The following is a 22,377-nucleotide window of genomic DNA, read 5'->3' as shown; positions in this document are numbered from 1 at the left end:
TAGGGCATAATCTAAGAAGCGTAGCAACTCTACTAATAGTATTTATGAAAGTGTAAGCACGTCTATTTTAACAATTAAAGAATAATATGCTTGTAATATTTTAGTATAAATTTTTTATCATGAAATAGAGTTTTCTTATTTTTTTATGTAAAATCGCCTTACATAATTTTTAAATGGATTAATTCATCTTAAAAACAGGAAACAAAAATATTTAATTTACCTTTCACTTTACCCTAAGAGAAACTATGCTGAAAGGTAAAAATTAATTATGAATATTCAAAAATATTTTCTTCATGGATAAGGAATGCGTCATTTTTTGCGTAAAAGTGTTACTCAAAAAAAGTTATCCTAATAAAATCGTTAAGTACTAAAAGAAATTAGTTTTTATAACATGTATTGTCATTCAATAATTAAATTATGTCTTTTCGGTAGTAAGTTAGTTCAATATTAGGCATTATTTGTTACTAATTTTAAAATCATTTAATAAACAAGCAATTTCCATATCTTTCTTAATGGAATGATTGACTTAGGGACGGATATATATATTATAGAGTAGCTGCGTTTAAATAAAAAATATCCCAATATCCCTGATTTTTAATCCTTTATAAAAACTGACAAAAACAAGTTTGTTCCAATATTTTCATGAAAATTATAAAAATGTTGGGGAAAAAATATTGTTTTAAGATTAAACAGTTTTTATGAAAAATGGGTTAAATTTTGCTTTTAAGTGAAAAATGTTTTATTTTAATTGTCATTATGGTTTATGGTAATAACAATAATAATTTTCAAAGTCTGTCTGTGAAAATTACTTTATGTAGACGCAACAAAAAATGGGAGGAGGCCGTCAAAGCCGCATTCGTCTTAAAAGAATAAAGTATAGTACATAACAGCTACAAAAAAAATCTGTATTATTTCATATACCTAGTGATTTCATTTTTGTATACTATACCCACCATTCTATAAATATTTTTTTACTTCTAGATGTGAATGACAACCCACCAGAGTTCACGAGCAAGTACTACTTCGCCACGGTTGCCGAGAACGTACCGCTGGGCACCGACGTTGTGCGCGTGCTCGCCACCTCACTGGACTCCGGCGTCAACGCCGAGATCAGCTACTCCATCGTGCATGGCAACCAGCACAACAAGTTTGTCATTGACCCCACCACTGGCTTCATCTCGATCGCCGGCGAAATTGACCATGAACGCGGCAAAGACTACTATCTGACGGTGCAGGCACGAGACGGTGGCACACCGCCGCTGTACAACCAGGCGGCGGTCAACATCACGGTGATGGACGCGAACGATAACAGCCCGGTGTTCAGCCAGACCAGCTACTCGGCCAGAGTGATTGAGACGGCCAGTGTTGGCAAGCATATTGTCACTCTCACAGCTACAGATTTAGACCAGGTAGGAATCTTTTTTTTCTTCCAGTATGGCCTAGAAACCGATTTATTTCCGCTGAATTATAACTGGTCATGAGCCATACTAAAAAATCATGTATCGTATTCTAGACAATTTTTAAGAATAAGAAAATAAAATTTCATAATTTAATAATCTTAATGATTTTTCATTTTACTGCCCACGGAAAGCTGTTTATAATACGATGCGATAATTTTATTTTCAATTGATTTATCTCTTTTATGTTCTTTTTGGTTTATATGTATGTCAATAATTTAGGAAGCGCAGTAATGACAAACTTACTACAACATTAAAAATAATTAAGTAAATTTTTAGCAGAAATTATCATTATAATACCTACAGATTAAACTCCTTTTTAAAAAATAAACAAGGTACTTAATGGCCTCATTCGGACTGACGTATCTAAGGTACCCAACTTTAGAGCATAGTAGCTCCGCTATTTAAACATACATATTATTATATTGAAAAAGGATTGAGGCCTATCAATGTAAAAAGGAGGCACTCAATAAATTCTTTATTTGTTTTAATTCCTCTTTATTTGTTTATAAAAGGCCTTTAAACATGCACGGTGTTTCCTTAAATCAGCCAAATTATTTATAAGTTTGAAACGTTTGTCGTCAATTGCTTTGGTATAGTCTAAAATACTTTAATTAAAATATGTAATTTATTGTACGTTTATATTCTTGATTCAAAGTTTCAAATTCCCTATAAAACACAATTTTTTTTGTTTGTTTGAAGGGTTTAAAATATGCAAGTCTGGAATATAACAAGGATGATACTATTCATTTAAGCAATTATTTTTTTGAATTTAGAAATTATTTGCTTTAAAAATAATGAGAATAATTATGTTTTTTAAAATGAGGTAAAAATCTTTGGTTAAGTAATCTAAGCAAATTCTTAAATACCAATTTTCGAACTTTGATAATTCCGACCAACACTATTATAGACGGTAATCTGTGTTGTAAAAACGCTTTGCACATAAAATTTTTTATATATTTCAATAATATCCTTTTGGCTATTTATATTGAATCTTCTCTTTAGTGAAGATTCTCTTAAACTCGCCATTTCTACTCATTTGAAAAAGTCTGGATTTTCCAGAGGAGTTTTTGAAAATAAATGAATTTGAATATTTAAATCCATCGATGTTCAATTTTTACCTAGCCTTTTATATTTAGTCACATCATTTAATTCCATGAAACGAGTGAAAATAAAGAAATATCCAAGAAATAGTGAAATAAAAGACCGGTCTTCGTATAAGAATGTGTTCACTTTCCAACCAATAATGTGGCATGATTATTCCTACAATATTACTAGTGGTTTAAATAAGGGATTGTTCATCTAGACTTTCTATAGTTTTTTTCTTTTCATTCATTTCGTAATATTATATCGAGTCAATATATCTTACAGAGGTTAATCCGTCAATGGTCAGCTGCTGCAGTCTTCTAAATACTATTTTTTGAAAGTACAAACTGCTGCTATGTTAGGCGTATTAAATATTTAATATTTATAGGAAAGTAAATTTGTAAAATCATAATAAACTCATTAAGAATTATCGCTTTAAAATAGACAGCAATATTTTCATTTTAATAAGCCAATAAAGTCCAAAATAATATTCAGCGGTTAAAAAACCTCAAATTATTTTTTCTGAAAAAATATACCTAATAATATATGAAGATATATTTACAGATTTGTTAATGCTTAGATGTAATAGATATTTTCTAGAGGCATATCTAATTGTGTGTTCATTAATATTTAAAAACGGGAAATTATACTTTTTCCAAAGAAAACTTTAATCATCTTATTTTTATACTTAATATCATTCTGTAATTTTAACCAATAAAGAACTGATAATTTTGAGACAAAATAATTTTTTTTTCTATAAAAGTTCCCCCTTTAATTGTATATGCTTGTTCGTACTTTCAATAATATCTCAGAAACAGTTTTTAATAATTGTTATATCCTTGCTATACCTATTTTGTCTAAACTTAAGTTATATTTCTCGTTTATTCCTTCATTTATCATTACTAAGAGAGACCATTAACTACCAAGTAGACCTACAAAATTACAATAAATTATATTGATAAAATAGCAAAATAAAATCGAGGGAGATGTAGGTCTGACGGTGTAAATGTTCTACATCCTAATCTTCCCCCAAAATATAGGTTTACCTTTCTAGCAAGATGTTAATATTAAGAATAAAAAATAATATACATACATCTGTATTTATTGTATTATTGTAGCACCTCTTTATCTTACCCTACTGGCAAGTTGTTAATATTAAGAATATAAAATAATATACATACATCTGTATTATTGTAGCACCTCTTTATCTTACTATATAGGTTTGATCAGCTGAAATAAATTTCCTATTCGAGCCCTAGTTTCCTAAAGTGTACAGCAGATAACCCAATTATTGCAGACCCTATTTTCAGCGACTCCAGTCAAATGGAAAAGCGATTTAATGTATAAACGATTTATACATCATACATTCAAAAGTTTTAATTTTTCAAATTTTGATTTTTTTTGAAGTTGGAAGCTTTTTTAGCTAGTAGCAAATATTGAGATAGGAGGCGGAAGCTACGCACACTTTCGGAAACTAAATTCAGTTCATCATAGGTTTACCTTTCTGGCAAGTTGTTTATATTAAGAATACAAAATATTTTTAAAATAATGAATGAGTAGTCTTCAATTTATTTCATAATTACTATCAGAATTAATCACTGGCAACATTTGGGAACAGGACTAATTTTGATTCCTTTGTCATATCGCTAAATACCTTCAATTTATATTTTTCTTTCTGGAAAGCCTACCTTAGGTGCAGTGTAATATCTTATGTAAACAACTTCTATGATTTGCAAGTTCTAATTAACTTTTAAATGTTACTTCAATTTTCTTTTTACACCATTGTATTCAGAAGTTAGTCCATTTTGTCCTAATAATATTATTTTAAAGTTTAAAGACTTAAAAACTCTAATTTTGTGTTTGAAAATATCAAATTAAACCCAAGAATTTGTGACAGATTATGAAATGCTTCAACTGTTTTATGATGGATTAAAACCAAAAACTTTTCTGGGCCACTTTTGGTTTTCAACTTTTTATATTATTTTTGTATAAATTTCGGGTATAGTCCCTTTCGTGACAACGCCTCTTAATAGGCGTTTTGTCGTTTTTTCACAGTAGGTTTTCTCTTATTTCTGGCCCCTGCGGGACCAATTGCCTAACCCTGCGGTGTAATCACCTAACATATTATAACCAAACCTAAAAAAACCTATCAACAGCTAATGTGAAAATACGAAGAAACGCCCCTAATAGGCGTTGTAACGAAAGGGACTATACCCTGAATTTCTTATATTAGAAATAGAAAAAATATTGTATGGATTGATTAAAATAACAGAAAAGGTAAAGTAGTAAACTAAGGGCGGGGGGAAGTTCTGACACATTTGCGTAAACGGTGAGTATAGGCTTTATCTTTGGACTGAGAGGATAGGTTATTAGGGATAAAATCATTCTTATATGATGAATTTCCCCCAGATTTAAGATTTTTTGGATAGGCCTCCAGGATCCGGAGCTCCAGGCCTCCAGGCGGTCTCTGTACAGGTAAAAATGAAAAAAAAAATTTTTTTTTTAAGTTACAGGTCAACTTATAAAACAAAATATGCATCTTTTTTAATATTATTCACATATTTGAAGAAAAAATATGCATATTATGTTTTATAAGTTGATTTTTAACTTTAAAATTTTTTTTTTTTCATTTTTACCTGTACAGAGACCACCTGGAGGCCTGGAGCTCCGGAACCTGGAGGCCTATCCAAAAGATCTTAAATCTGGGGGAAATTCATCATATAAGAATGATTTTATCCCTAATAACCTATCCTCTCAGTCCAAAGATAAAGCCTATACTCACTGTTTACGCAAATGTGTCAGAACTCCCCCCCCCCCCCCTTGGTTGGTTTACGGTCATTTCATCATCGTTCTTTAAATGCTGGGGGAAACTTTTAAATATAGTAAACCACACACAACTTTTAAAATTTGTGGTTCTTTTTGGACTACCGATAAACCCCACTCCCGCATTTTACTCCCTAAAAATATATTTTTGCTTCTATTGGGTAAGGAGGGCTCTAAAAAGACGGGGTACTATACCTATCTACGTGGTACTTTCCCCGTGGGAATCTTTTTTTCTTTGCTAGCCTAAAAAGAACATTAGAACGTTTTTCAAATCTTTAAATTTACGTCCCCACTTTAATAATTTAAATATTATTATGAATTTGATTTAGTTCCTAAACTATCTTTGATATTTAAATTTGAAATCAATTTTTAGTTAGTTAAAAGTTAGTTCTAAATTTCTACTTATGAATATAATATTATCAGTGTTCATATAATGGTTATCTTTAAGTATAGTAGCTTTTCTGTTGTTTAAATAGGTAAAATTTGGACTGTTAACATTTTTGTTGAATGACGGATTTCAAAAAAATCAGAATAGTTATTGCTAAACTTTTCTATAGATATTAGTGGAGGAGACATTGGGCGACAAATTTATGTACACCTTTAATTTTGATAAACAAAATAACCCCTTCTTTAGATTAAACCCATTTAGGAAAAAATTATAAATTGTACCAACCAATTAAGATCCAATAAAAAGTACCAAAGTTTTTAATCCAACAAATAAAAAAACGTTAAAAAATATTTGTACCTGTATAATATACATTCTAATGTCCCCTACCTCTCTACATATATGTATCTTTTTTATTGACAATTCCAGCAAAAGTCACCCTACAAATACAAAATTTAGGCACTTTTTTAGTTGGATTCACAGAGAGCCAATGAAATATATGGATAGAAACTTAACTGAGAACTTTTGAGCGTGTAAATTACCAGGAATTTGGCAAGTTCATTATCCGATTTTAAAATGAGTTGGAAATAGATATTTATCGCATCGTATTTTAGACAGTTTTTCGTGGATATTAAAATGAAAAATCATAAGATTAAAACCAGTTTTGTTAGTTCCGAGGTTCCGAAGGACTTTTATTGTAATATTCATTGACATTAATACATTACGATGCATGATTTTTAGTATGGTCCAGAACTTGTTCCAATCCCATCGAACTCGAAACAATACCGAAAAATGAATTCCACCCCTCCCCCTCTCATTCTTAACTGATTTTTGCCATTGGTAGCTTGTAAAAATAAACTTACGGGTTGAGATAATGGACGATGGATTGATGTGAATTTCCTATTAGGATAAAAAATTTCCTTATTGTAGCCACTGCCAGGACACTGCATGTTGGAACCAGCTAATTTATAAAACTTTGGGTACCATTTACAGTCCAATGTCCCCTTCCCTCCTGAGAACTTGTATAAGTTGTAACCTAGTTAAAATTCATTCAATCAAAACTAGAAAAGAGAGGCGACAAGTCTTCATACAATTACGTATAATATCCTTTTGTTTAAAACAGCCAAAAACCAAGCTAACAACAAAATTTCAGGAAGGTATAACCAATGCATTGGTAGAAACTTTAAATTTTGCCAATAAATAAGTAATTTTTATTCATATGTGGAACGTTTGGTTTGCTGAAAGCTCTTATTCTAGATCATCTACGCTAATAAAACTTGTATGGATAGCCAGGTAGGGAGGGGACATTGGACTATAAATTATACTGGTACCCTTTGTTGTCTTCAAACTTTGTTACTTTTTTTTAGGTTGTTCACACTAGCAGTGATCAATCTTTTCACCAATAATGTTGATCTATATAAGGGGTAATTTTTGGGGGTGTATATCAATTTATTTCCTTGGTAAATCCCTGTGTGATAGCTAAATAATATTGGGTACCTAATACTCACTTACTCACTAAATTATAAAAAATATGCAAAATTTTGCTCTGACAATCAGTGCAGAGTTAGCTACAAAGTTGTTTGATATGGACACTTAGTTTGTAAGATGCAGTGTCACAAAGTTTTAGCGGATTTGTCAGCTTTTACTATGGAATATATGTATTTAGAAACTACATTCATTAATACCTAAGTATTATTCTATGGAAGGAAATTCTACCTCACTTGTTTTTAATCCTCTTTTTCTATGATTTGAATAAAATAAATTCAAGGATTAGTCCTAAAGACAAATATTAAATACCTGTGTTCAAAATACTGAATTACTAAAAAGGATTGTTTGAATCAGCCATCATACACTGAACAGCTGTCTACAAGCCTATCACATTATTCTATGATTAAGATAAAATAGCAACACTAAAATATAAAATATCTACTCTTTAATCTACTAAAATATTCTATAATTTAAATAAAAATAAACTACAAATAAAATACCTGTCTTCGCAACTACTCCAATAATCTACGATTTAAATAAATTGTTACAAGGCTAAGCCACAAAGACACAAACACACAATCCTATTTGTAATGTGGTTTCACACAAGGATTAAGGAAGGATAATTATTCTGAATAACAAAAAGTAGATTAATTTATCTCTTCCAATTATAGCTTGCAATATTGAATAGTTTATGAGCTCTTTCGGGACAAACTACATACGTTAATACATCTTACTACTGTATGGAATACTTGTTGCATCACGCCTAGCCTCTAAGAGAGGGTAGGTCAAGAAAATAGTCTAAAACCACCTTATAAAGTTTACAATTTTGGGACAGTATAATCATTAGAGTAAAACACTAGAGGGAGAAAGGGTTAAATAACTGTATCTCCCCATCGCAACCATCTTGTGCAACCTTTCTATTGGGTCATTGAAAATCAACCAATGGTATCGCTTATATTACACAGCCAAGTAGCAGAAAAAAATTTAGAGCAGAGAAAAGAGGTCTTTAAAAAATGAAGGGAGGTAGTTGTCTGTATATACATCTATACTATAGATCTGTTGTATAATCAGTATCAGACCAACCCCTACTACTTTATGTTTAAGATATTAAAGATCTAAAAATCAAGATGTATATCTATGCCCTTTTAGTAAAAGTAGGCTTATCTTTAGTTTAAGGGGTTAAAATCCAATGCCATTAAAGTTATGTAACAAATTTATATGTTGAAAATAATGTTATATAAAATTTTGTGACAATTATAGTTTTCAGGTCTTCGCAATTTAATAAAAAAAAGTCTTTTGACACCCTAGGACCTGTAGGAAACTTTTCAAAAAAGGTATACAGAAAAACCTGAATGAATTGTAATATCAAAAAAAAATATAAAAGTACTATATGATTCTGGCAATAATATATATGTATTAGAGATAACAATTTGACTGTTCAAAAGTAAATTTTAGCTTGTTAGTTTCTTTTATCTCTTCAATCCTATAATGTTTTATTTTATTACAAAAATATAAGAAATCTTACTTAAATATCAAAACCATAGTTGGTTGGTTTGTTGTTAATTTGTCTGTAATGATGTTCTATATATTACTTTGTAGTGTTCCTTCATTTATGCAAATACAAACTTATATTTTACCTATTCAATTCAGGAAATGGCCAATAAATTGATGTACGTACATCCCCAATGATGATACACAAAATTAACTCTTTTTTTGAAACGTTTGAACCATCCAAACAAAATTCAATAGAAGTCCCCGGAGTTGGTAAGCCAAAAAAAAGGGAAGATTATCATAAAACTTTAGGGACTAGTGTAATAAATAGCCAAAATTCCCCTCCCTCCTTGTTTTTAATTTCATTTATTAACAACGTTTGAATGTATGATACAGATTATTCAAAGCTAAATGGCATTATGATTAAAAATTCTTTAAAAATTGGAAAGCAACTGTTACATTCTACAATTTTTACCATATATACCATAAGAAGGGTGATATAAATCTACTAGGAAGTCTGCTATTATGACTAATATCTGGCGTAATTGTATAAACATCTCTACATGCATCTAAAGATAATTGCCAATTCTCGTCAGATCATAACAGAGAAGTAGTATTATGTATATTGGACAAAATATTTTTTTCTGAAAGCAAGATTATTTAACTTTTGAATTACTTTTATTAGATTTTATCTAAATGATTTATAGATGTATTAAACTTTCTTCAAAAGCTCATAGTATATTGTCATCCTTGTTTTCAGGCATTTTATTTGGGCTGTATTATACTATCTTTTAATGGATTTCAGTCTTGCTTAACTTGTTGAATATATGTGCATTTTCAAATACCTTTATTATAAAAAGATGTAATTATTACTTTTTCCCTGGTAATTTAGTACATATACATATATTGGAATAGCAAATAATATTATATTTATAATATTAAGTACATGTGTGTTATAAACCATATTATTACATATTGAATAAGGTAAGATAAAAACAATATGTTAAATTTTTAAAAATTAACTGGTAGAATAAAAGAACAAAAAAAAAAATAATACAGAATATTTAATTTTTAAAGAAAAGCAACCTTATAGGAAAAGAGTAAAAAAATCATAAAATTACTGCTTTAAAAAGAATCATACCTAATGAAAAGAAAAAATTATCAAATTTTTATGCCATTAAAAATTAAAGGTTCTCTGTTCTCTGTACATTATAAGATCTAAACATTTTAACATATTTTGTTTCAATACATTTACACAATCCATAGCACTTTCATTTTTGCCTTTTAATACTCATATTAGCTTAGGTTAATTGAGAATAAGCTACCTATCTTTTTAATTATAATTTGGTATTAACCTCACAACTACCACCATACTACATCCCATTACCCAATCTATCTTCATAAAAAAAGACTAAGAAGTAAGTAATATAATATACATACAAAAAAAGGAAAAGATATACCTTAGTAACATATGCAGAGAAAAAATAAATATACCTTTTACTTTCATTTTTAGTAATATACAAATATATAATTCTTTAAAACTTATCTACTTTTGGGTCCGTGTGTCAATTTAGGTTTCAGAAACGGATTTGCTGATGCTATTGGTCAGGTTTTAGTCTATGGTAAGAAACATTTCAAATATAGATGAACCTTACACTAATAGAAAGAAAAGAAAAAAGAAATATTACTTTTTCTGTAAAATTTTTAATAGAAAAAACGGGATCTTTTTACATTATATATATATGTATGAAGGTTTATACACTGCTAAAAATATTTATGCATAGAAATCTTTATCATATACTTTGGATTAAAGTTTACATTCTTTTGAGTTCAATATATCCTTCGAATACGTCTTGATATTCAAATTAAAAAAGAACTGTGTAGCATTTCTATAAATAATATAAGCTTGAAAAAGACAACTGTAATAAAACTTTTGGAAATGGAAAAGTTATTTTTAGAGTGTATATGTCTGTTGACAAGCTTTGAAAACTTTTACTCAGTATTTTTCTTACAAATTCAATTTATTTCTTTCACTAAAGATATTTTAGACGGGGAGGAAGGAAAAAGAAAGTTTTATTTAAACCAATCAATTGTATAAAAATTGAAATTTGAAATGCTTATCTGTTGGCAATTTTAAGGATTTTAGAGGCCAAAAACTAAAATGTTTAAAAGGATATGCAAGTAATGCCGGAAAAAGCATTATACCGGCCAATCAATTCCTTCCTGGAAAGTTTAGTCCAGCTTTATCAGTTACTATGTGTCAAATGCCTCTGTTAGGTCAAAAGAACAAAATATACATGAAAACTAAAATTTATAAAATTTCTAGAAATATTATTTTATTGCAAAGAATATTAATATTAATATTAACCTGACTTTATGAATAAATAGCCTTACTGATAATGAATAATAATTTATTGATAAATAATATATAAACATATATATTATATTTATATATGATATATCATTATATAATATTTATGTGTGAATATATGTAAAAAAAAAACATTAACACGTAATATTACTTATTATGTCTTTGAAACAGAATTAGAACAGAATATGATGATAAAAAGGTATCATTATAACCCTAAATAACAAACAATTTGAACATTAATTCATGCGTCTTTAATGAATATAGAATATACATGGATTTATGATAGGGGAAAAATTGTCGTCAATTTATTTTTTAACATGGCCATCACTTATTGGTCAGTTGGTTCATCCAGGGGATTGGGTAAAGGGCGTGAATGAGGGGGATTGTTATTTAAGCCAGTTACAAGATCCAATTTTCTTCTGTTGCCTTCCCCTATTTTTACAAATTCATGGATCCCCCCACCCTCTGGCATACTAATTTGCACGCCACTGGTATCTAATAAAAATATGCCATATCTTTTTTTTATGAAAACATTATTTATTTTTTTTAAAAAAATATGCATTTAATGAGAAGGATATAATTTTCACTTCAGTGACGGAATAATGTTATGTAAAATATACACATTATAGCATACCATATTATGGTTCATTTGCTGTTTATACATGTTTACATTATAATCTTGTACATATAGAATGACCCACAAAAAAGTATGACCTCTAAAAATTTGCAATTTATCAAAATGAAGAAAAAAAGTTTTTAGCTTGTTTTGATTTTACCTTTAAACAGTAAAATTGCATTTCTTTATTTTCATTACTGAGAAATGTATTTAGGACACCCTGCATGTTGATTTTACCCGAATACATATAAAATTATACTAGTTTTTAGGACACTCTTTGGTATTAAAAAGACAAACAAGCAAAATTATAAATATTTAAGTGACACCTTAAATTAACAATAAAAACAAGGAAATGTAAAATGTTTTAGGACACCCTGTATGGTATAATGCCTTTTATTTACATGACAAGCAAGCAAAATTACTGTTGTTTTTAGTACACCCTGTATGGTATACTCTGTGTTATTTACATGACAAACAAGCAAAATAACTTATTAACCTTGCTCCAAATAATTATACATAGGTAAATAATATATGTTTTTGGTCTATCAAAAATATGGATATATTTTTATAGTAGTAAGTTACTCTTATTTTACAGAAGGTTTACTAAACCACCAAAAAATAGCATTGGACATGACCAAAATTATGTGAAGCGTACCTCTTAGGGTTTGGTCGTTTTTGAGATCTTACTAAGCAGGACACTGTTACTTTAATCCAGGGGCAAAATATAGCACAAAACCAAATCAAAACTTTGATATAATTTTTTCAAAAACGTAATATCATCCCTGGACCCGTGTTTGCGAGATCTTAAAGGACAAACAAACATAAAAAACTTAATTAATTTATTATTACTGTGGTAGAATAAATAGAATACCTTCCATAGTAAGTTTTGATTAAGCTAAAATTGAAGTACAAAGCACTTAATTAAATGAATAAAAACTCTGTCCCCAAATTGATATCAGAAATAAACTTTTTACACCCCCGTTCAGTGTCATGTCGCCACTTTTTTATTATTCAAATTCCAGGGTGTTTTTTAAATATTGCTTAAAATTTCTTTTTTTTATACACGTCAGATTTAGTTTAATAATAGTAAAGCTTTTTTAACATTAAATGATTATAATATTTATTTTCTATCATTAAATATTTCTGGATAAGAACCGGTTATTACCCTTAATTTTGAATTACCAAAACTATGATTGAATATTTTTAGGCCCAGCTGTTTTGATTTTTTCGGCACATAAACTTTGTGAATTGAACAGTAAGAGTTCATTACCGACAGACAGACATTCGAAGACACTTGTAGATAAACTTTGCAACAAAAAACCTCGTCAAATTTCTCCCTTTGATTTCCCCCTATTAAAACACACACCTCTTGTTATATGCGATAAAATGCCATTAATATGTCGACACACTGATAACTCTAAAAGGATTTACAGATAGTGAGATTGTAGACAAAAAATGCGTTGCGTCAATGCGTAATTCAGTATTTTGGTTCTTCATCACTCAATTTCTCATTGTTGCGTATATTTGCGTTAAAAAATATCTTACAAAAAAATCGCGAAGTAGCATATGGCTTTATTAACGTTTCAATGAAACCGCTAATACATAAAATAAAAAGAAAGAACTTAACCAGAAAGGGTAAACTTAAAAATTCTTTTGCGATTCCTATTTTAGGATTCATAATATAAACTTCTTTAAATAAGAGTTAAAGATTAATATGACTTCATGATAACCTATCCTGAAACCGTATTTATAACGGGAAAAATAGTAATACCTAGCAAATATAATTTCATTAAAAGTAGTAAAAATTAAGAGTTTAAAGACTTCTTGCAACATTATAACACTCTAACATTTTAAAGAGAGATATATTAGCAACTTTTTATAATGAATATTTTATATATAAAAAGATATTGCAATTGATTTCTTATTTGGATAGTACTTAGAAACTAACCTACTTTACAACTATTTGAATTTTAGTTGTTTTGTTACTGAAGATATTAGAAAAGGTTTAACAAGTAAGCTAAGCCCCCAAGGAAAGCCTTTTTTATGGAGTTTTACATCACCTCTACACCCCTGAGAAAATAAGGCTCAATTGATGAGGTTACTTTTGGCTAACCTCCCCCCCCCCCTCCCTTCCTTCATCTTGAGGAAAATAAAAAATGTTTTGTTTAGTGTAAATTTTTTGTTTTCTGTAGTGTTGCCTTAGTTATATTTTCTGTCTTATTTTAAAAATTTGTATCAAAAGATGGCAAATTAAAAGTACTACATTTATAATTAGATATAACGCAGTTTGAATTGATTCTACTCAATGAAGGAGGGGAAGATTGTTTTATCCTCCAATGCCTTATCTCTGTATTCCTGGTTTTATGCCTCTAAATTGTATTTGATTGTCGTTCTTATGCATTTAAAGCGTGTTTATTCAACACTTCAAGGGATATTTAAATAAGATAAGAAAGAAACTTACCTAAAAAGAATTTAATATAATGCATGAATTTTTTGGAATTATAATTTTATTTTTTTTTGACATGGATCTTTGTTGATTAAAAAAAAGATAAATTGGTGTACTCACCCAATTACTATAAATAAAATTGCCATTTATGAATATTGAAATTAATAGTGGAAAAGTTTTGACACTATTAGTTTGTAAAAACTAATAAAATTTCTTTAAAGTGTTTTAAGTCCAATCCATGAGTCTTTGTAGAAGCAGCTTCTCTATAAATGTTAATATTAAATGTTCTAACCAAGAAGTAACATTCCTTGAAAAAAAAAACATTTATTAGATTGGATTTTCTATGTTCAATTTCTCTTTTTTCACAGATATTTTATTTTAACAATTCATAGACTGACCAAGCATTTGTTTTCATCTGCTAAAAATTGTGCGGCTTGTTTGCGGATTTTTACTTATTGGCTACTGCGGTTGCGGCTTGTTTAAAAACTGCGACTATTGCTGCCGAGTACTGCTAAAAAACATAGTTCTATGTGTTTATTTGATACTTACATGTAAAGCGTTAAAGTTATATTGCTTAAAGATAATCTTCCCTGATAAGTAAAATTTTATTTGCCAGTTGATCAACATAATACTTTGTATATAAAACAAGGATGACAACATCCATAAAAGCGAAGCACTGAAACGGTAGGACAAACGGACATTAACACATAGTGTCAGAAATGAATGATCAGAATACAAATGTATTTGAATCGGAGCAAAATTGTAAGTAAATTTGTTGAAAAACTGCTTGATACAGGATAATGTTTATGGACATACTTACATTTTTAGGACTTGATTATAAATTGGCTTTGCTTATAACATTATACTTTGTTGTCCCAGGAATCAACATACCAAAAATCAGATTAATCGGATGATTACATCACTTAAAAATGTGTTGCTAAAAAAGTAAAAAAAATCAACATGTTTAAAATGGACCTACGGTTATTCTTGTTATGATTATAGAGTTGCTACGCTTTCTAAATCGTACCTAACTACTTAAGGAATCACCATGCAAAGATTGAAATCGAGAGGACAATTCTAACATGCCTAAATTAACGAAAAAAAGCTATCCGTTTGTGACGGACGTAAGGACGGACGGACCGACCCTAATTATAGAAAAGCTTCGCTTTTAACAATATCAATATATATCTTAAGGGATAAGACGATGTATAAAAATAAATTACATCCCCATTCCCAAATTATTAAAAACTATATTATCCCTTCCGTATCAGAAAATATTGGTCGAAAAGTTTATTTTTATTAAAAACTAACAAAATTTAAAGTCTAATCAACCCTTTTCTTCTTGAGTTGAATAGACAGTTGACAGCGAAAACTAAGATTTAGAAAAGTTTAAAAGAATTTTTTTCTTAAATGTTTACAAAATAAAGCTGATTCTAAGTTTATCTGTCAGTTAGTCTAACATTTTGTTTGTCTAATGTTAACTTTATTTATTGTATTCATGTTGGAATTTAGAATCTGTATTTATTATTCGGTGATTTCCCTGAACACACCCCCTTTGAAATAGAATAAGAACTAGTTGGTTGGGGTATTTTTTTCTATACCTAACCTCTCTGTAGCGCACTTACCTTTCTGGGCTTTCCAGTAAAACATATCCTATGCTAAAGAAACAAACAACAAATGGAAAACTCTTACCCTCACCCCCTTATTTTCAATTTATCTTAAAAATATTTTTTGACATGTCCAAGTTTTTGTGTAATGTTGCAATTAGTCTTTGGAAAGAATTGTTATAGTTGTCCAGACAAAAATATTTTTGTTTGTTGCAGACTTAAAAGATGTCCTTGCATTTCAACACAAAAATCCACATTTAAAAGTTGTTCGCTAAAACTTGCTAACAACTGATTTCACATAGGTTCCAAGATGGTTTTAGGCTGTTAAAAAAAGTAGTAAGAAATGTATTGACTTACAGATTCGCTTTTTTTCACACAAATAAATCTGCTTAAACATATAAACTCCAGACAAAATAGTCTCATTAGGCGTATTTGCTACTTTACTAAATAGCTACTAGGAATAGACTATTAGGACCTTAGGCTTTCAAAACGAATTGTTAGGAAGTTTTGTAAATATTTTGATGCAAAATTCATGAATATTTATCTTCTTCCAAATACTAAACTAAATACAAAAAGTATATAGTTCTTACGGGAGGAAGGCGCTGTTTATTACACTAGTCCCCAAAGTTTAAATATAACCTTTTCTCATCTGTTAGCTCAACAACTTTGGGAACATTGATTGGTTGGTTCATTAAGTTTAGTATCCAAATGTTTCAACCACTTATTGTAATCTACAGAATGGGTTTATTTGGTGTATAATCATCAATTTATCGGCCATTGTCTTATCCCTTTAAATACCTGATAATTTCGCCTTGCTAAGCTAGTACATTACTATTAATATTGAGTTGCTGCGCCTGTTAAATCGTACCTAACCATTACAGGAATAATCTGGCCAAGTTAATATCGATAGGACTATTCTTACATGCCTAAATGAACGATAAGAGCTATCCGTTACAGACCGACTCAAATTAAATATAAGGCTGGCTTAAATTCACAGCTTTTTAATTAAAAGCTACTGTTCTGTTTTTGCTGCGCTACTTATGGACATCTTTCTGCATGTTTGTAAAACAAATCCTTTTTTTTGCGCAGAATGTAGGCCATATGTAGATGCTAATTTTATTATATTGATACATATGTAATGCAAACTTGATTAATAACTGTTTTTTGTCAATACTTTTTATCTACAAAATTTTGACGTGATCCAATTAATTACAGAAAAATAAAGCATTTTCGCATTTTAGAATATTTACATCGAAGATTAATATTTTTCGGAGTTTTTTTTTGACATATTCGAGCCATACTGAAACTTCATGTATTGTATAGTAGCCCGGGCCTTCGGTTCTAACAAAACTTTAAAAAATCTTAAAATTATTTAAAATATCCGCGGAAAGCTATCTATGTCTAATAAAACTGGTTTTAATCTGATATTTTTTTTAAAATATCCGCGGAAAGCTGTCTATAATACCATCTGATTATTAACTATTTATAACACAGCTTTCTGATAATTATGCACAAAGGAATCACTCGAATAATAATAAAAATTTTAACTTTTTTAATTTAAAAATATTTACTTTCAGGGAGACAACGGTCGAATTGTGTACGAGATAGTTCATGGAGACAGGTTGGGTCAGTTCCAGGTGGATCCTACCAGCGGTCATCTCACTCTGGCACAGAACCTGGACAGGGAAATCATCTCCAGCTATGGTAAGTAAAAAAAAATTATTATCCTCTTCAATATTTCAAAGTCTGCATGGACTAAGAGAATATTCTTTAAAAATACATACTTTTATTCAAGGACTTGAATTTAGAGTTGTGTCGCTTTTTACTATTCGCTAAACGTTATTGTTATTAAATTACCATGTAAAATTATCAATTTGTTATTGGCTTTCTGATGTGATAAAGTTGATAAGCAGAATTCAAAATCGTACCTTGTTGTTACAGGATTCACAGTTTAACACGTCTTAGTTAACGTTCAGAGCAATCCGCTACGAATGCTGTACGAACAATTATTCGAATTAAAGACACTTTAACCTTAGCAAAGCGTTTAGATAGGACGTGAAGTGTGTTATTAAAACCAGCGGTTACGTCCATAGCCTCTAAGAACCCTATTATTAAGTGAAAGGTTGCATGGTTATATCCTCATACTTCTCCAAGAGTTATACTAAGCTTCCCGGAAAAGCACAAACCACCCATTATTTTAATAGATCCTTTCTTCAAACTTTACTTCTTTATAATTCAGGGTTTCGGATCCGCATTGATTTTTTGCAAATCCGGATCCTCAAAATTTGGTCAGTGCGGATCCGGATCCGGATCCTTGACAATAAAAATAAAATCACCAAACCTTTCAAAAATATTTATTCTTTAATTCGAAGTCAAAAATACTTTTAATTTTCAAGTCTGACCCTATACCTTAAAGATTGGCTCTCATCAAGAGAATGTCTGAGTTTGTATATAAATTTAGGTAGATTTTTCCCTTTTTTCTGCATTTTTTGAGTCCAAGGATCCGGATCCGCATTTTTTTGCGGATCCGGATCCGAAACCCTGCTTTATATTATTAAAAATAAAAATAACGTCTTTTAAATATCTCTTCAAAAAACAATATTAATGTTCTTTTTCTTAAAAATTAGATTATTAAAGTTGACTTTTAGCCTGAAGTAATTGTTTTTAAAAATAAATTAATTAGACTAATGTGTTTTTTAACATATTTCTTTTTAAGTAAGTTTACTAATGATTTTTTTCTAGTATTTTTTATCTTTGTTAAAGGTACACTTATAGTTACTAAGCCGTTCTTTAGGTCTTAAAGGACAATCATGCTCTTTCTCAAGATGAAAAACTTTCTGTAAAATAATAATAAGATATAAATTGAATTGATTATAATATGATATTGATCAAGTTATATAAAGATTTTTATTAAATCAAATGGATATCAATATTATTTAATTAAATTAAAATATTTTTCAGGGAATAAAGAATATAGCGGGGACTTAAGGGATGAGACAATGAGCGATAAAAATTGAACACTCGTAATTATTATTGGTTGAAAAGTTTGGAATCTGTATTGATGAGGCTCCCCTGTGCAGAATTAGATATCTGTCCCTACATCTACGTAATAAGTTAAGAGAGTAAATGTGGTTACCACAAAAATGACATTCCATTTACAAATAAATAAATACACAAATATAAACAGAATTATTTATTACAAACTGATGGTAAAAAGATGACCCCACATTGCCGTCAAATTTGAATATTTTGTAAGCGAAAGAAGAAGAGTGGTTTGATAATTCTTTGACCAATATAAAACTTCCCAAAATGCAAAAAAATGAATACTTAGTTGTTCAAGAGATCCTAATGAACAAACAAACAGGCATCCAAGAGCTTTTGCTTCATCGTTTGATAACCGAAAGGGGCAATGGATTCGATTAGTATTGGGGATACTATTTGACAGGGGGAGATCTGTCTGTGCGTGTGTGTGAATGTGTAGGTGAGTGTGTGTGTGTAGGTGAGTGTGTGTGTGTGTGTGTGAGTAATATCGAAGATGTTATTTGTTCCCAGGGAGAGATAGGTCAGTCTAGTAAAATTAATCATTAACCTTAACTTCACTAATATATTTACCATCTACAAAATTGCAGAAACAACACAATTTTGTCTTGGATAAAAGTTTAATTAATCGTCCCCATGGCCTCTCCCCGCTTCCCTGACTGTACTTGGTAAATCTGTTTAATGTACATATCAAAGAAACGTTGAGTTTTTTTTAAGATACACAAAATTGGATTAAGTTCTCCTACGTACGACGAAAGATAAATTCAATATTATTGAAAATAAATACAATTAAACTAATAACAATATCTTTTATCGTTGATTATTTATTTTTGAGAATAAAATAGTCCTTATCTTTTGGTTTTAAGCAGGTCAGCAGGGAGGGGACATCGGATTGTAGATTTAATGGTCCTAATAATTTTAAACACTTACTTTCATTCGTTGATGAAATAACTTTGGATAGTTTTAATCTATCTTAATTGGTCGGTACATACTAGCATACTACATACCCCCAGTGATATTAATCTTTGTTTATCATAATTGGGTGAATACATCAAATTATCGTCCATTGTCTTGTCCTTGGGATCTAAGAAACCCCTATTCTTACTAAATATTTATCTATAAACAAAGAGAATTAAACAGTATAATGGATATTGGTTAAAAGGGGATGGACGGATGATTCAATTTATATTTTAAATCTCCAATTATATAAAGTAGTAAGATTTTTCTGTCTGTAGCTTAAGATTTCGATTACTATTGAATTAATTGGTTTCTGTATTTTAGGGAAGCCTTAAATGGTTTCCGTGTTTTAGGCTATTTTATTTTACTATTGAAGCCTTGGAATAGATATTTTTCTGGTTTTCGATGACAGATGTCCTAAGATGCTAAGGGGCGCATCCACAAGTTAGATTAAAAAGTAGCATTACACTATAATAATAGATTACAATTCTTATGAAATACACTTGAGTCGGAACTCTGTAAATACTGGATTCGCTTTTATGGATGTTGTCATCCTTGTTATATTGTGTTTCTTATACATATAAAATCCCTATTACTCATCGAAAAATATACACTTATTTTTTCAACTTAAAGGTTTCGTGAATTTTAGAAAATTAAAAAAAAATCTACCTATAATGGTATATAAATAAATAGGTTCATATCATTACCATACACGCACAGTTAGAACTTCCAGACTAAAGTCATCTAATTAAAGTGTTGGTTGTCTGCATTTCTGTTACTGGAGGGGAGAGAAATATCTCATACTAACAAAATGTTGATATTTCAGTACTGGAGGTGCAGGCACGTGACCATGGTGACCCTGTGTTGTCTACCAGCGTGCTGGTCAACATATTGGTGGAGGATGCTAATGATAACGCCCCCCTTTTCCCAGAAGGAAACTACACTGTGTATGTACAGGTATGGTTACACAAAACCCAATTCCAACCACCTGATGAATTAGATAGATATATTTATATGTATTTCAGCACAAACTTACATAAAAAATAATATTGTTACCTTTACATATTTACATAATTGAATTAGATAGATATATTGATATGTATTTCAACACAAGCTTACATAAAAAATAATATTGTTGTACATATTTACATAATTGAATGCATAGTTTGGTACTTTCATTACCTGGGTTGGCCGTTCCAATAGCTGAAAGTACCATTGGTCTTTTAAATATTATTATTGTTATTGTTTTACTGTGTCTATCTTTGTTATCTATTTTTCTTTCTCTCTTTCCTATCTATCTCTCCTTATTCCACTGTCATATTTACTCACTCTCTCTTTTTACTCTCTTTATGTAACTCTTTGTCTCTTTATCTTTTTTTTTTCTTCTCCCTTTTACATCCGTCTATCTCCATTTAGCAACGACTACCCTTATTCACCTCAAAATTACTATGAACCGTGACAATAACTATATTATATGCTAGGAGGACAAACCGTACGGAACTATCCTGCTCAAGTTCACCGTCACCGATGCTGATGAAGCTCCAAATGCTGCCCCATTCTCATGGTAAGTTAATTATAGAGTAGACTTGCTATTATAATCATGTCGTAGGATAAGACATTTGACGATAAGTATTTGTACGTTCCTAATGATTTTCCTCTCCTGTAGTTTTAAATTATTGGTTGAACGGTTTGGACATTAATAATTTTACCCAAGCCAAGATCAAATTAAAGTGCTTGAAAGCTTTTTATTCAACAAATGAGAAAACGTAGATATAGAACTTTTGATAACAGTATAATTTAAAATCCTATAGGCCCTCTCTTTCTGCTTGTCCGTTTGTCATATAGACACTTGTATCTATGTATTAATTATGAACCCTAAATTTTGCTTTACCTATAGTTTATACCAAAGCATTTGTTTAATATTTTAGCAATTTTGTTTTTGTTTGTCTTTGTTATGATTAATTCCAAGCCATGTTGACAAATTTTGTGTTAATTTGTGGTTAAGTTTGGTTATGGCCTAGTTAAGTTCACAATGTTTATCTCAGGGATACAGGAATAGGGTCATGGACGATGGATTAATCTCCCCTCTCCCAATTTGGCATATTCTGGCTTTTCTAGCTTTAGAATAAAAAGAAAATTTTAACATTGATTATTTTATCTACCATTGTTGTCCCCTGCGTCCCTGAAAAATACTGCAACACATTTGTTTAACAAACTTTTATCATTAATCTTTCTCATTCTATTTTTCTCCTTCTTTTCTCTCTTTTTTTCTTTCTCTCTTTATCGCTTTCTCTGTCTCTCTCTTTCTCTCTCTATCTTTTGATCATGATTTATCATTTTAGATAAGTTTATATACAACAAAAAAAAATGTAAAAGTATAAAATAAATTAAGAAAAAATAAGACTTTTATTGAAATAACATCTTTTTCTAGTTGGGATCTTAAGGGATAAGAAAATAGAAGTTAAACGGATTTAATTCCCCAATTATGATACACTGAATTTCCTCTTCTCCCTTTGCTGATCAAAATTATTGATTGAGTTTCAACCACGCAATCATAAGCCCCCAAAGTTTTTAATTAGAACGCGTTTATAAAACTTTGGGGACCAGTATT

General features: G+C 29.8%; 1 protein-coding gene across 4 annotated transcripts in view; it reads left to right on the top strand.

The window, feature by feature from the left end:
• LOC145316981 (fat-like cadherin-related tumor suppressor homolog) overlaps positions 1–22,377 on the top strand; it is a 77,884-nt gene that overhangs the window by 42,386 nt on the left and 13,121 nt on the right. For all 4 annotated transcript variants that reach the window (XR_013878791.1, XR_013878790.1, XR_013878789.1 and 1 more), the window contains exons 8-11: positions 982–1,409; positions 17,348–17,474; positions 20,593–20,723; positions 21,248–21,330. Coding sequence is in view for 1 of the 4 variants with exons in the window: in XM_080157836.1 (XP_080013962.1) it covers positions 982–1,409; positions 17,348–17,474; positions 20,593–20,723; positions 21,248–21,330 (769 nt within the window). In the remaining 3 variants the exon portion in view is untranslated. The remainder of the gene's footprint in view (positions 1–981; positions 1,410–17,347; positions 17,475–20,592; positions 20,724–21,247; positions 21,331–22,377) is intronic.

The sequence above is a fragment of the Acartia tonsa genome, chromosome 4 (genome assembly GCF_053477335.1).
Source record: "Acartia tonsa isolate MP-2025a chromosome 4, ASM5347733v1, whole genome shotgun sequence".
In the NCBI taxonomy this organism is placed as follows: Eukaryota; Metazoa; Arthropoda; class Copepoda; order Calanoida; family Acartiidae; genus Acartia; species Acartia tonsa.
Note: the sequence above shows the minus strand (reverse complement) of the source record. Positions and strands in the feature narration are given on the sequence as shown.